This window comes from Bison bison, unplaced genomic scaffold (genome assembly GCF_000754665.1).
Source record: "Bison bison bison isolate TAMUID 2011002044 unplaced genomic scaffold, Bison_UMD1.0 scf7180017864527, whole genome shotgun sequence".
NCBI lineage: Eukaryota > Metazoa > Chordata > Mammalia > Artiodactyla > Bovidae > Bison > Bison bison.
Genome location: NW_011495078.1, coordinates 14,254,231 through 14,266,813, shown reverse-complemented (window position 1 = coordinate 14,266,813; position 12,583 = coordinate 14,254,231). Strand labels below are relative to the sequence as shown.

Genomic DNA, 12,583 nt, shown 5'->3' with positions numbered 1-12,583 from the left:
AACACCCAGGACTCATCTCCTTTAGGATGGACTGGTTGGATCTCCTTGCAGTCCAAGGAACTCTCAAGAGTCTTCTCCAACACCACAGTTCAAAAGCATCAATTCTTTGGTGCTCAGCTTTCTTCACAGTCCAACTCTCACATCCATACATGACCACTGGAAAAACCATAGCCTTGACTAGATGGACCTTAGTTGGCAAAGTAATGTCTCTGCTTTTGAATATGCTATTTAGGTTGGTCATAACTTTCCTTCCAAGAAGTAAGTGTCTTCTAATTTCATGGCTGCAATCACCATCTGCAGTGATTTTGGAGCCCCCCAAAATAAAGACAGCCACTGTTTTCACTGTTTCCCCATCTATCTGCCATGAAGTGATGGGACTGGATGCCATGATTTTAGTTTTCTGAATGTTGAGCTTTAAGCCAACTTTTCACTCTCCTTCACTTTCATCAAGAGCCTTTTTAGTTCCTCTTCAATTTCTGCCATAAGGTTGGTGTCGTCTGCATATCTGAGAGAACCTCAATGTGCAAATACAAAGTAGTGACCTCACAACTGTATGGCAAGGGTGCCCTGATCCTTATGGAATTTCATCTATGTTGTAAAAGATATAGGAAGGTCTTGGCTACATACAGATAAAATAGTCTCTTTTCATTTTCCTAGAGCATTAAAGTAGGAGAATTTTTAATTCTGATAGTCCTTACATCTATACAGGCAACAAGTCAGTGAAGATTTGAAAATATTAGACAACACAGGACAGATGTAAAAGGAGAATAAAACAGATATATGGAACGGAAAGGATACATGTTTGAGGAGGAATTACAATATACAGACTAAGCATTTAAGAGCTCTGAATTTTAATTCCCATTCTATCATTCTTCTTATTAGCTACAATGGAGGCTGCTGAGCCATTGTTTCTCCCAAGTGTTAAATGAGACACTACCCATTTCTTCTAGTAAATTAATTTATGCTTTATGGCACAAAATTATAGCATAAAATTTCTGTATAGAATGAAATAAGTTATGTGAAGTTCTGAGCTGCTCTGAAATGAAGTATGCTACTATTACCAATGATATAAACTAGAATATAATTCCATATCTTGTATTTCTGTATAATCCATATTTCTTACTCTTAAAATCCATGTTTACATAAAAGCTTCAGAGGTAAGCAATTTTTTCTGAATAATGAGTCTCCATAGGAATAGGGAATTTATATACTAAAATGCATCATACTACCTTCATTCCTTATTAGTATGATTACTGATTTCTGTTTTCCACAGAATAATATTGTGCTTTAAAGAAGTTAAAGTTTGAAGGTACAGAAATGCTGAAAGAATAAGGCAAGTAAATCAACTACAGAATGAACTTTGCCCTGGTTATACACTGAATAGGTATAATGACAAAGGGGATCCAAAACTGCTTGTACACATTAAGAAATGCATTTATAAGAGATACCTATTACCCACTTTCCCAGTATGATTTGGTAGGGCACACCAAATTCGGAAAGAAATAGCATTTTGAAATTTTGAAAGAATGTATCAGTATGATACATCAGTATGTATGATGTATACATACATCAGTATGACCCAGCTTGATCATTTACTTCTTTTCCCAGACTTGATACCTAATTATTTTTGCTTGTTTCCAAAAGTAAATGGCCATAGAATAGTTTCCACTTCGAGAATATTTTTTGATATGTCTTTTAAAAACGCACTAATTTCAAACAGGAGTATCCAAAAATTTTGAACATCACTAGAAAAAATATGCCTTCCAACATGAGTTGCTTATTCAAATTTAAGTACTGAAAGCTGCATCACAAATTGAATCTTTTAAGATTATAAGTACAGGAAAAACCACAGAATGTTCTTTCAGTGTCTGCTATCTGTATTCTAATATTCATTCTCTACTTCCCACTGACGGAAACTATAGGCTTCCCTTGGGACTCAGGAGTAAAAGAATCTGCCTGCAATGCTGAGACCAGGGTTCGATCCCTGGGTAGGGAAGATTCCCTGGAGAAGGGAATGGCAACCCACTCCAGTATTCTTGCCTGGAAAATCCCATGGACAGAAGAGCTTGGTGGGCTATATATCATGGGGTCACAAAGAATCAGACACAACTGAGCAACTAACACACTACTTCCTAGTGAAGGAATCTTCAGGTTTACACAGTGTCTGCCCCCGCCCCTTGTGACTAGGTGCAGCCGGCTTGCTGGCTAGTCTGGTCAATGGGATGTGACTTGATGGAAGATATTTGGGGCTGGGGTTGCATCCTTGTCTGCACTGCCTGATGCAGTGATAGAGATGATGTTGTGATCTTAGACTGCCACAGAGAGGCTACTTCATGAGGACAGCTGAACAACAGAAGGTGCCCGAGTCCCTTACACTGTTGAGCTTCCCTGGCACCTTCACACGGCTTACACTTGGAAGGTGAGATGACAGAAATCACTTCAGACTTGAAGGTATTTTGCTTTTGTTCAGTTCAGTTGCTCAGTCGTGTCCGACTCTTTGACACCCCATTAATCGCAGCATGCCAGGCCTCTCTGTCCATCACCAACTCCTGGAGTCCACCCAAACCCATGTCCATTGAATTGGTGATGCCATCCAACCATCTCAGCCTGTCATCCCCTTCTCCTCCTGCCCTCAATCTTTTCCAGCATCAGGGTCTTTTCAAATGAGTCAGCTCTTCACATCAGGTGGCCAAAGTACTGGAGTTTCAGCTTCAGCATCACTCCTTCCAATGAACACCCAGGACTGATCTCCTTTAGGATGGACTGGTTGGATCTCCTTGCAGTCCAAGGGACTCTCAAGAGTCTTCTCCAAAACCACAGTTCAAAAGCATCAATTCTTCAGCACTCAGCTTTCTTCACCATCCAACTCTCACATCCATACACGACCACTATGGAAAAACCATAGCCTTGACGAGACGTGCCTTTGTTGACAAAGTAATGTCTCTGCTTTTTAATACGCACAGACTGGTTCCAAATAGGAAAAGGAGTACGTCAAGGCTGTATATTATCACCCTGTTTATTTAGCTTATATGCAGAGTACATCATGAGACACGCTGGACTGGAAGAAACACAAGCTGGAATCAAGATTGCTGGGAGAAATATCAATAACCTCAGATATGCAGATGACACCACCCTTAGGGCAGAAAGTGAAGAGGAACTAAAAACCTCTTGATGAAAGTCAAAGTGGAGAGTGAAAAAGTTGGCTTAAAGCTCAACATTCAGAAAACGAAGATCATGGCATCCAGTCCCATCACTTCATGGGAAATAGATGGGGAAACAGTGGAAACAGTGTCAGACTTTATTTTTGGGGGCTCCAAAATCACTGCAGATGGTGACTGCAGCCATGAAATTAAAAGACTCTTACTCCTTAGAAGGAAAGTTATGACCAATCTAGATAGCAGAGACATTACTTTGCCAACAAAGGTCCCTCTAGTCAAGGCTATGGTTTTTCCAGTGGTCATGTATGGATATGAGAGTTGGACTGTGAAGAAGGCTGAGCGCCAAAGAATTGATGCTTTTGAACTGTGGTGTTGGAGAAGACTCTTGAGAGTTCCTTGGACTGCAAGGAGTTCCAACCAGGCCATTCTAAAGGAGATCAGCCCTGGGATTTCTTTGGAGGGAATGATACTGAAGCTGAAACTCCAGTACTTTGGCCACCTCATGCGAAGAGATGACTCATTGGAAAAGACACTGATGCTGGGAGGGATTGGGGGCAGGAGGAGAAGGGGACGACAGAGGATGAGATGGCTGGATGGCATCACTGACTCTATGGACATGAGTCTGAGTGAACTCCGAGAGTTGGTGATGGACAGGGAGGCCTGGCGTGCTGCGATTTATGGGGTTGCAAAGAGTTGGACACAACTGAGCGACTGAACTGAACTGAACTGAGGTTGGTCATAACTTTCCTTCCAAGGAGTGTCTTAATTTCATGGTGCAATCACCATCTGCAGTGATTCTGGAGCCCAGAAAAATAGAGTCAGCCACTGTTTCCACTGTTTCTCCATCTCTTTGTCATGAAGTGATGGGACCAGATGCTGTTATCTTTGTTTTCTGAATGTTGAGCTTTAAGCCAACTTTTTCACTCTCCTCTTTCACTTTCATCAAGAGGTTCTTTAGTTCTTCTTCCCTTTCTGCCATAAGGTTGGTGTCATCTGCATATCTGAGGTTATTGCTATTTCTCTCAGCATCTTGATTCTAGCTTGTGCTTCTCCAGCCCAGCGTTTCTCAAGATGTACCCTGCATATAAGTTAAATAAGCAGGGTGACAATATACAGCCTTGACATACTCCTTTTCCTATTTGGAACCAGTCTGTTGTTCCATGTCCAGTTCTAACTGTTGCTTCCTGACCTGCATACACGTTTCTCAAGAGGCAGGTCAGGTGGTCTGGTATTCCCATCTCTTTCAGAATTTTCCACAGTTTATTGTGATCCACACAGTCAAAGGCTTTGGCATAGTCAATAAAGCAGAAATAGATGTTTTTCTGGAACTCCCTTTTTTATGATCCAGCAGATGTTGGCAATTTGGGCTCTGGTTCCTCTGCCTTTTCTAAAACCAGCTTGAACATCTGGAAGTTCACGGTTCGTGTACTACTGAAGCCCAGCTTGGAGAATTTTGAGCATTACTTTACTAGCGTGTGAGATGAGTGCAATTGTGCGGTAGTTTGAGCATTCTTTAACATTGCCTTTCTTTGGGATTGGAATGAAAACTGACCTTTACCAGTCCTGTGGCCACTGCTGAGTTTTCCAAATTTGCTGGCATATTGAGTGCAGCACTTTCACAGTATCATCTTTCAGGATTTGAAATAGCTCAACTGGAATTCCATCACCTCCACTAGCTTTGTTTGTAGTGATGCTTCCTAAGGCCCACTGACTTCACGTTCTAGGATGCCTGGCTCTAGGTGAGTGATCACACCATCGTGATTTTCTGGGTTGTGAATATCTTTTTTGTTCTTCTGTGTATTTTTGCCACCTCTTCTTAATATCTTCTGCTTCTGTTAGGTCCCTACCATTTCTGTCCTTTATAAGCCCATCTTTTCGTGACATGTTCCCTTGGTATCTCTAATCTTGAAGATTAGAGATAGTCTTTCCCATTTTATTGTTTTCCTCTATTTCTTTGCACTGATCCCTGAGGAAGCCTTTCTTATCTCTGCTTGCTCTTCTTTGGAACTCTTTGGAACTTTGCTTTTGTCACAGTGGCCAAACTTCTTGAATTCAACTTTTTTGCTTTTTCTTCCACTAGCTTCCCCTGTATGGTTAATGTTACTTAGTATATTCTAAACTTTTCATACTCATTAAGCTTAGACATCTGCTTCTCCAGAAGCCATTCTCCACACCAGGGGAAAGAAAGATGACCATGGGAAGACACTTGTATCAGTTAGCTCAGGCTGCCATAATAAATCACCACAGACCAGGTGGCTTGAACTACAGAAATTTATTTCATGTCAGAGTGTTGGCAGACTCAGTTCCTGAAGAGGGCTCTCTTCCTGGCTTTTCGGTGGCTGCCATGTTGCAGTGTACTCAAATGACCTCTTCTCTGTATATGAGGAGAGAATGATCTCTTCTCCTCTTCTTATAAGGCTATTCATCCTACTGGATTACAGCCCAACCTATAGCACTTCATTTAACCTTACTTACTTACCCAAGTCCCTATTTCCAAATACAGTCACATTGGAGATGAGGGTTTTGGGGTGATGGGGACAACAATTATGTCCTTATTAACATCTAATCTGGTCCTGCCATAATACCCCAGGCACAGCTCTATCATTTCATTTTCTACATTGATATACAACAATCTATTTAGAATGCTGCATGAAATAAAGAATCAAGACCAAACATTTGATTATACTTGAAAACAAACCTGAAAAGATTATGAATTTCAAAATAAAAGTAGATAATAAATATATGTATACTGTTTAATAAAATGTAAAATTATCTTACTATTAATAACTGTGCCATCTTCTGTGCTTCTCTTGTTAATGGATCAACAATAGCAATGACATCAAAGGACATATCATTCTCTACAGAATTTATCTTTATAATGCTAGAAAAATAAGGTGAAAGATGATCAGTTAAGTCTACTCAATTACTGAATTAATCTTAATCTTAGCTATGTACATGGAGAAGGCAATGGCACCCCATTCCACCCCACGCTTGCCTGGAGAATCCCAGGGGCGGTGGAGCCTGGTGGGCTGCCGTGTGTGGGGTCGCAGAGAGTCGGACACGACTGAAGGGACTTAGCAGCAGCAGCAGTAGCAGCAGCTATGTACATTCTTATAAATTTCTTTCTCACTGGATTAAAAAATCCTGGCTATTTCTTCATAGAAGAAAATGCAAATTTAAAAGTTTAATGTCTGCATTCAATAAACCAGAAAATCCAAATTAGAGAAAATGAAAGTAAGAAATTATGAATCAGATCAGATCACTCAGTCGTGTCCGACTCTTTGCGACCCCATGAATCGAAACTCTTCAGAGAACAATACTATTTTAGTGGAAAAAACTGATAATTTAAAGCTCCTCAAATTCTCATGGATCATAAAATGTAAAAAATAAAACAAAGATGCTTTTTTGTTAAGTTAATTGTATTTCCTCAGATTTGAGAATGATAAAATTACTCAGTACTTTTATTAAATTTAATAGTTTTTAAAACCCAACATATTATTAACAGGAAAGCTCAGGGGAAAAACACCCTAATGTATTATATTATCTTGACCTCAGTCACCCTCTCCACACTTCCTTCCCTCTGTCCTTTCCATTCAGTCTTTCACTGAAACAAGTTCTAAGACAGAAGATGAACTATATGTTAAAGTAAAAAGTTGGGAAAATTATTTAAAGTATAGAAAAGGCCAGTATGAGATAATAAATCCTACATTTAATTCAATGAAAAGTTTAAAGCATATATTTAATTCAAAGTACAGAATAGTCCAATTGAGTTACTGTTTTAACATTGTAACAACATAGGAAGTCAGGTATTTTTTTTTTTTTTTTTGAGAGGTATAAAATTAGAAAATAAGGAAGGAAGTGCCAGCCATTTTAAGTTTATGATAAACTAATTTGTCTCAATTTAGTTTTATAAGACCACTGATTGGAAAAAGATAATAAAATCTATAGTCACATAATGTCTAACCGATTATTTTTTCCTATTCTCAGTGGTCCTTAAATTTAAAAAAAAATTCCAGCTGGGTACCCAGATAATTGTATGAATTTTATTTCAAATATCTTAGAGGAGAAGTATTATATAGTGAAATTATAAACTAGTTTATTATTTTAAAACAGTATTTCTCTGATGGCTGTTTTTAGAAATCTAATTTTTTAAGGAATAATAAATTTTTAACAAAGAAATGTTCCACGAATAGTTACTCAACTGCACAGTTTACCCAAAACGAACCTTTTGTTTTCTTTTAACTACACCACATCTCATAATTGTCAATATATGGATGCACACTGAAAATCTCACTCCTCCACCCCAAAGGGTAAAGTATACTCTAAATTTACTTGACTAGATAGGTCCTCCCTCAGAAGATATTTGTCAACATCTCAGAGTAATGTTCCATAGAACACATTTTGGGATATTCTTTTGTACATGTCTACATTTAATTAAGCAGAATTCTTTGATAACGGAGTCTTTTATACAATGACAACATAAAGCTATTATTATTTATAATGATTATACTGCAAAATTTCAAATGAACTTGAGTGTGGAAGAAAGATGAAAGTAAGACAAATCATATTAGGTTTACTTACTTGAAACTTCATATTATATATATATATATAAAAATAATTTATTTACCAGAATACAATTGACTAGAATTTTTTTCCTAATCTTATCAAAAACATTTATTGTCTAACAACTTTTAATTCTACTTTAACTTTGGCTATATCATGAACACAAATGTAACCATAACTAAGTACAGGATGCAGTGACAAAAAACACAGCACTAATATATTCTTACCTGTGACTCTCCTTAAGAAATGTGATGTCATACCGAGAGGCACGTTTAGGCAAAGAGGAAACAAGAGCATCAATTTTCATAACAAGGTCACTCAAGCTAGAGAAACAAGATAAACAATGAATGAATTTTGGGGGAAGAAAGGTCCATATTTCATCTATCATATAACACCTTAAGAAAAGGGAATTTACTGCAAAGTATCTCTAGTAGATAAACTGTATGTAAAAGACTTTTCTTCCAAACTTGTAGATTCTATCAAAAGTACAATGACTGCTGCTTCTAAGGTCAACCTATTTTTTATCTTTGATATGACTGATAGCTAAAGCACATAAGTGATATTCCTAACAGTGTCTATAATGATATAGAGAATCATTCAATTAGTCAAAATTTGCTGAGTTGCTGGTTATGTATCCAAGCACTTAGACCCACATAAGGAAGAAAGAAGAGCATGCAGGAAAAACAAAAAGTAAATGGTAAGATATCTACTTTCATAGAATTTTTAATATAGCTAAGCAGCCCAGATTTCTACAGTTTCAAATTCATTCAAAAACTAAAAATGTACAAAATAAACACCTAGATTAAATATAATCAAATTCATAAATCTATGACAGAGAAAATGTGTACATTTAATGATATGCTGATATATCATTAAAATACGAAAATGTGTATGTTTAATGATAACAGAAAATGTTAGCTGAAATTTAAGTACAAAAAAAAAAAATAGAAAAAATAGGCATCTCCATTTTATAAACAAAGAAATTCAGAATCAGAGTGGTTGAGAACCTTGTCAGTATTTCTCTACTGCATCATTTTTTGCTGGATATATAGTTCCTGTACACTTTATATTATTTCTATTTGTAAACCATATCTTTCACAGAGCATTGCATTTAATTGCCACTTAATAAACATAAAAGAATTAATCAAAATCATAATCTACTCCTAAACTTCCTTAAAGGTTTAGAAACTTAAGGTTAAATTAGCCACACATCTCTAATATGTAAAATTGTAGGCACAATGGAGGAAATATTTATGGACAACATATTCCCCATGTTTTTTAAACTGGGCTGTTATGTACTTAGAGGAGAGGGAGACAAAAAAAAGAAAATCTTTGAGGCCTCCAACAAATTTTTCCTAGATTTTCTGAATTTTCAGCTATCCAGGTCAATTTTTGTCGTTTTGAAAAGTGCTTTGAACTGAAGAGAGGAAAAGTGAACGTGTTAATCCCTTAGTCGTGTCTGACTCTTAGCAACGCTATGGACTGTATGGGATTTCCCAGGTAAGACTACTGGAATGGGTTGCCATTCCCTTTACCAGGGAATCTTCCTGATGGAGAGACTGAACCTGCGTCTCCTGAATTGGCAGGCAGGATTCTTAACACTGAGTTACTAGGAAAGCCAGATCCTAAGTACTAGGGATAAAGTTAAAAACACATGTGTAAGACTTCATGGGGGAAAAAGTGGAAGCTTCACTGAAGAATCTAAAAGGAACACTGTGCTATGCTTAGTTGCTCAGTTGTGTTCGACTCTTTGCAATCACATGAACTGTAGGCTGCAAGGTTCCTCTGTTCACTGAGATTCTCCAGGCAAGAACACTGGAGTGGGTTGCCAAGCCCTTCTCCAGGGGATCTTCCCAACCAGGGATCAAACCCAGGTCTCCTGCACTGCAGGCGGATTCTTTAGCAGCTGAGCCACCAGGGAAGCCCAAAAGGAACTCTAAAGACCCCGAATAAGTGCGTCTGTCTACCTACTTATCTACCTACATATATATGTATGTATGTATGTGTAGTTTCATATAAATAATATATGTATATATTTAATGGGTAAGATAATACAATGTCACATAAAGATGGCAATTCTTTTTAAACAATAAATTCAAATAAATTCCCATAAAAATAGCAGGAAGGTTTTCTGTAGAACTTGTTATTCTGGTCCTAATAATATTTATATGAAAATGTAGCCAAAAAAAAAGGTCAAGAAAACTTTGAAGAAGTAGCAGGAGTAATTTTCATTATCTGATATTGAAATTTATTATAAAGCTGTGGTAGTTACAATGTGGGACTGCATAAGGCAAGACATCAGTGGAACAGTATAAAGATCTAAGAAGAATTAAAGACATACATCAGAAAAAAGCAAAACTGTAAAACTTTTAGAAGAAAATAAAAGAGAATACCTTTACGAATTCAGACCAAGGGAAATATTTATACACCCTATACACACACACATATGAGTACACACCCTTCACTTGACATACAGATCACAGATTACAAAGGAAAAACCCAGAGAATATTTTGACATTAAAAAAAAACTTCTCTGTAAAAAGTTACAATTCAACAGCCAAGCCACAAACTGCAATAGTGTATTTTATTACTGATAAAAGATATATATACCACATGTTTATAAATCGCTGAAAGAAAATCCAACAAATAATTAAGCAAAAAGCATGAACATATCTTTTACAGAAGAGCAAACTAAAACAATCATATGAGAAGATATTCAACTTTACTAGAAGACAGGACGTAGAATTAAAACAAGATGCACTTCCTTGTCTTCTAGAAAGGAACTGTTTCACACCAGTCAGAATGGCTGCAATCCAAAAGTCTACAAATAAGAAATACTGGAGAGGGTGTGGAGAAAAGGGAACCCTCTTACACTGCTGGTGGGAATGCAAACTAGTACAGCCACTATGGAGAACAGTGTGGAGATTCCTTAAAAAACTGGAAATAGAACTGCCTTATGGTCCAGCAATCCCACTGCTGGGCATACACACTGAGGAAACCAGAAGGGAGAGAGACACGTGTACCCCAATGTTCATCGCAGCACTGTTTATAATACCCAGGACATGGAAGCAACCTAGATGTCCATCAGCAGATGAATGGATAAGAAAGCTATGGTACTTATACACAATGGAGTATTACTCAGCCATTAAAAAGAATTCATTTGAATCAGTTCTAATGAGATGGATGAAACTGGAGCCTATTATACAGAGTGAAGTAAGCCAGAAGGAAAAACACCAATACAGTATACTAATGCATATATATGGAATTTAGAAATATGGTAACAATAACCCTGTGTACGAGACAGCAAAAGAGACACTGATGTATAGAACAGTCTTATGGACTCTGTGGGAGAGGGAGAGGGTGGGAAGATTTGGGAGAATGGCATTGAAACATGTAAAATATCATGTATGAAACGAGATGCCAGTCCAGGTTCGATGCACGATACTGGATGCTTGGGGCTAGAGCACTCGGATGACCCAGAGGGATGGTATGGGGAAGCAGGAGGGAGGAGGGTTCAGGATGGGGAACACATGTATACCTATGGTGGATTCATTTTGATATTTGGCAAAACTAATACAATTATGTAAAGTTTAAAAATAAAATAAAATTAAAAAAAAAAAAAGAGGGAGGGGACATATGTATACCTATGGCTGATTCACATTGATATATGGCAGAAACTAATACAATATTTGAAGCAATTATCACTCAATTAAAAATAAATTAAAAAAATCAAGATGTAATTTCATATCCATAAGATAGGAAATGAACAGGTTGGGTAACACCAAGTATTGGTGAGGACTTCAGGAAACAAGAACTAATGCATTTCTGGTAGGAGTCTTAACTGTTCCAACTCCTTTAGCAATATCTGATAAAGCTGAAGGTATGTCTATCCTAAACCCAGTAACAACACTCCTTTAATCTAGAGAAACTCATACATTGCACAAGGAGACATGTAAACTAAGTTCATGATAGCATTTGCATAATAGTATTTTTTGGGGCTCCAAAATCACTGCAGATGGTGATTGCAGCCATGAAATTAAAAGACACTTACTCCTTGGAAGGAAAGTTATGACCAACCTAGATAGCATATTCAAAAGCAGAGATATTACTTTGCCAACAAAGGTCCGGCTAATCAAGGCTATGGTTTTTCCCATGGTCATGTATGGATGTGAGAGTTGGACTGTGAATCAAGCTGAGCACTGAAGAATTGATGCTTTTGAACTGTGGTGTTCGAGAAGACTCTTCAGAGTCCCTTGGACTCCACGGAGATCCAACCAGTCCATCCTAAAGGAGATCAGCCCTGGGTGTTCATTGGAAGGACTGATGCTAAAGCTGAAACTCCAGTACTTTGGCCACCTGATGCGAAGAGTTGACTCTACAAGCAATAAATGCTGGAGAGGGTGTGGAGAATTACACTTACACTGCTGGTGGGAATGCAAACTAGTACAGCCACTATGCAGAACAGTGTGGAGATTCCTCAAAAAACTGGAAATAGAACTGCCTTATGATCCAGCAATCCCACTGCTGGGCATACACACTGAGGAAACCAGAAGGGAAAGAGACACGTGTACCCCAATGTTCATCGCAACACTGTTCATAATAGCCAGGACATGGAAGCAACCTAGATGTCCCATCAGCAGATGAATGGATAAGAAAGCTATGGTACATATACACAATGGAGTATTACTCAGCCATTAAAAAGAATTCATTTGAATCAGTTCTAATGAGATGGATGAAACTGGAGCCTATTATAGTGAAGCCAGCCAGAAAGACAAACACCAATACAGTATACTAACACATATATACGGAATTTAGAAAGATGGTAACAATAACCCTGTGTACGAGACAGCAAAAGAGACACT

The 12,583-nt window shown here is 37.7% G+C and overlaps 1 protein-coding gene across 2 annotated transcripts in view; it reads right to left on the bottom strand.

The window, feature by feature from the left end:
* The window catches only part of UGGT2 (UDP-glucose glycoprotein glucosyltransferase 2), a 146,323-nt gene that overhangs the window by 38,908 nt on the left and 94,832 nt on the right, over positions 1 to 12,583 (bottom strand). For both annotated transcript variants that reach the window (XM_010831523.1, XM_010831522.1), the window contains exons 24-25: positions 7,949 to 8,044; positions 5,937 to 6,039 (exon numbers count right to left, since the gene is read on the bottom strand). In XM_010831523.1, the coding sequence (XP_010829825.1) occupies positions 5,937 to 6,039; positions 7,949 to 8,044 (199 nt within the window). The remainder of the gene's footprint in view (positions 1 to 5,936; positions 6,040 to 7,948; positions 8,045 to 12,583) is intronic.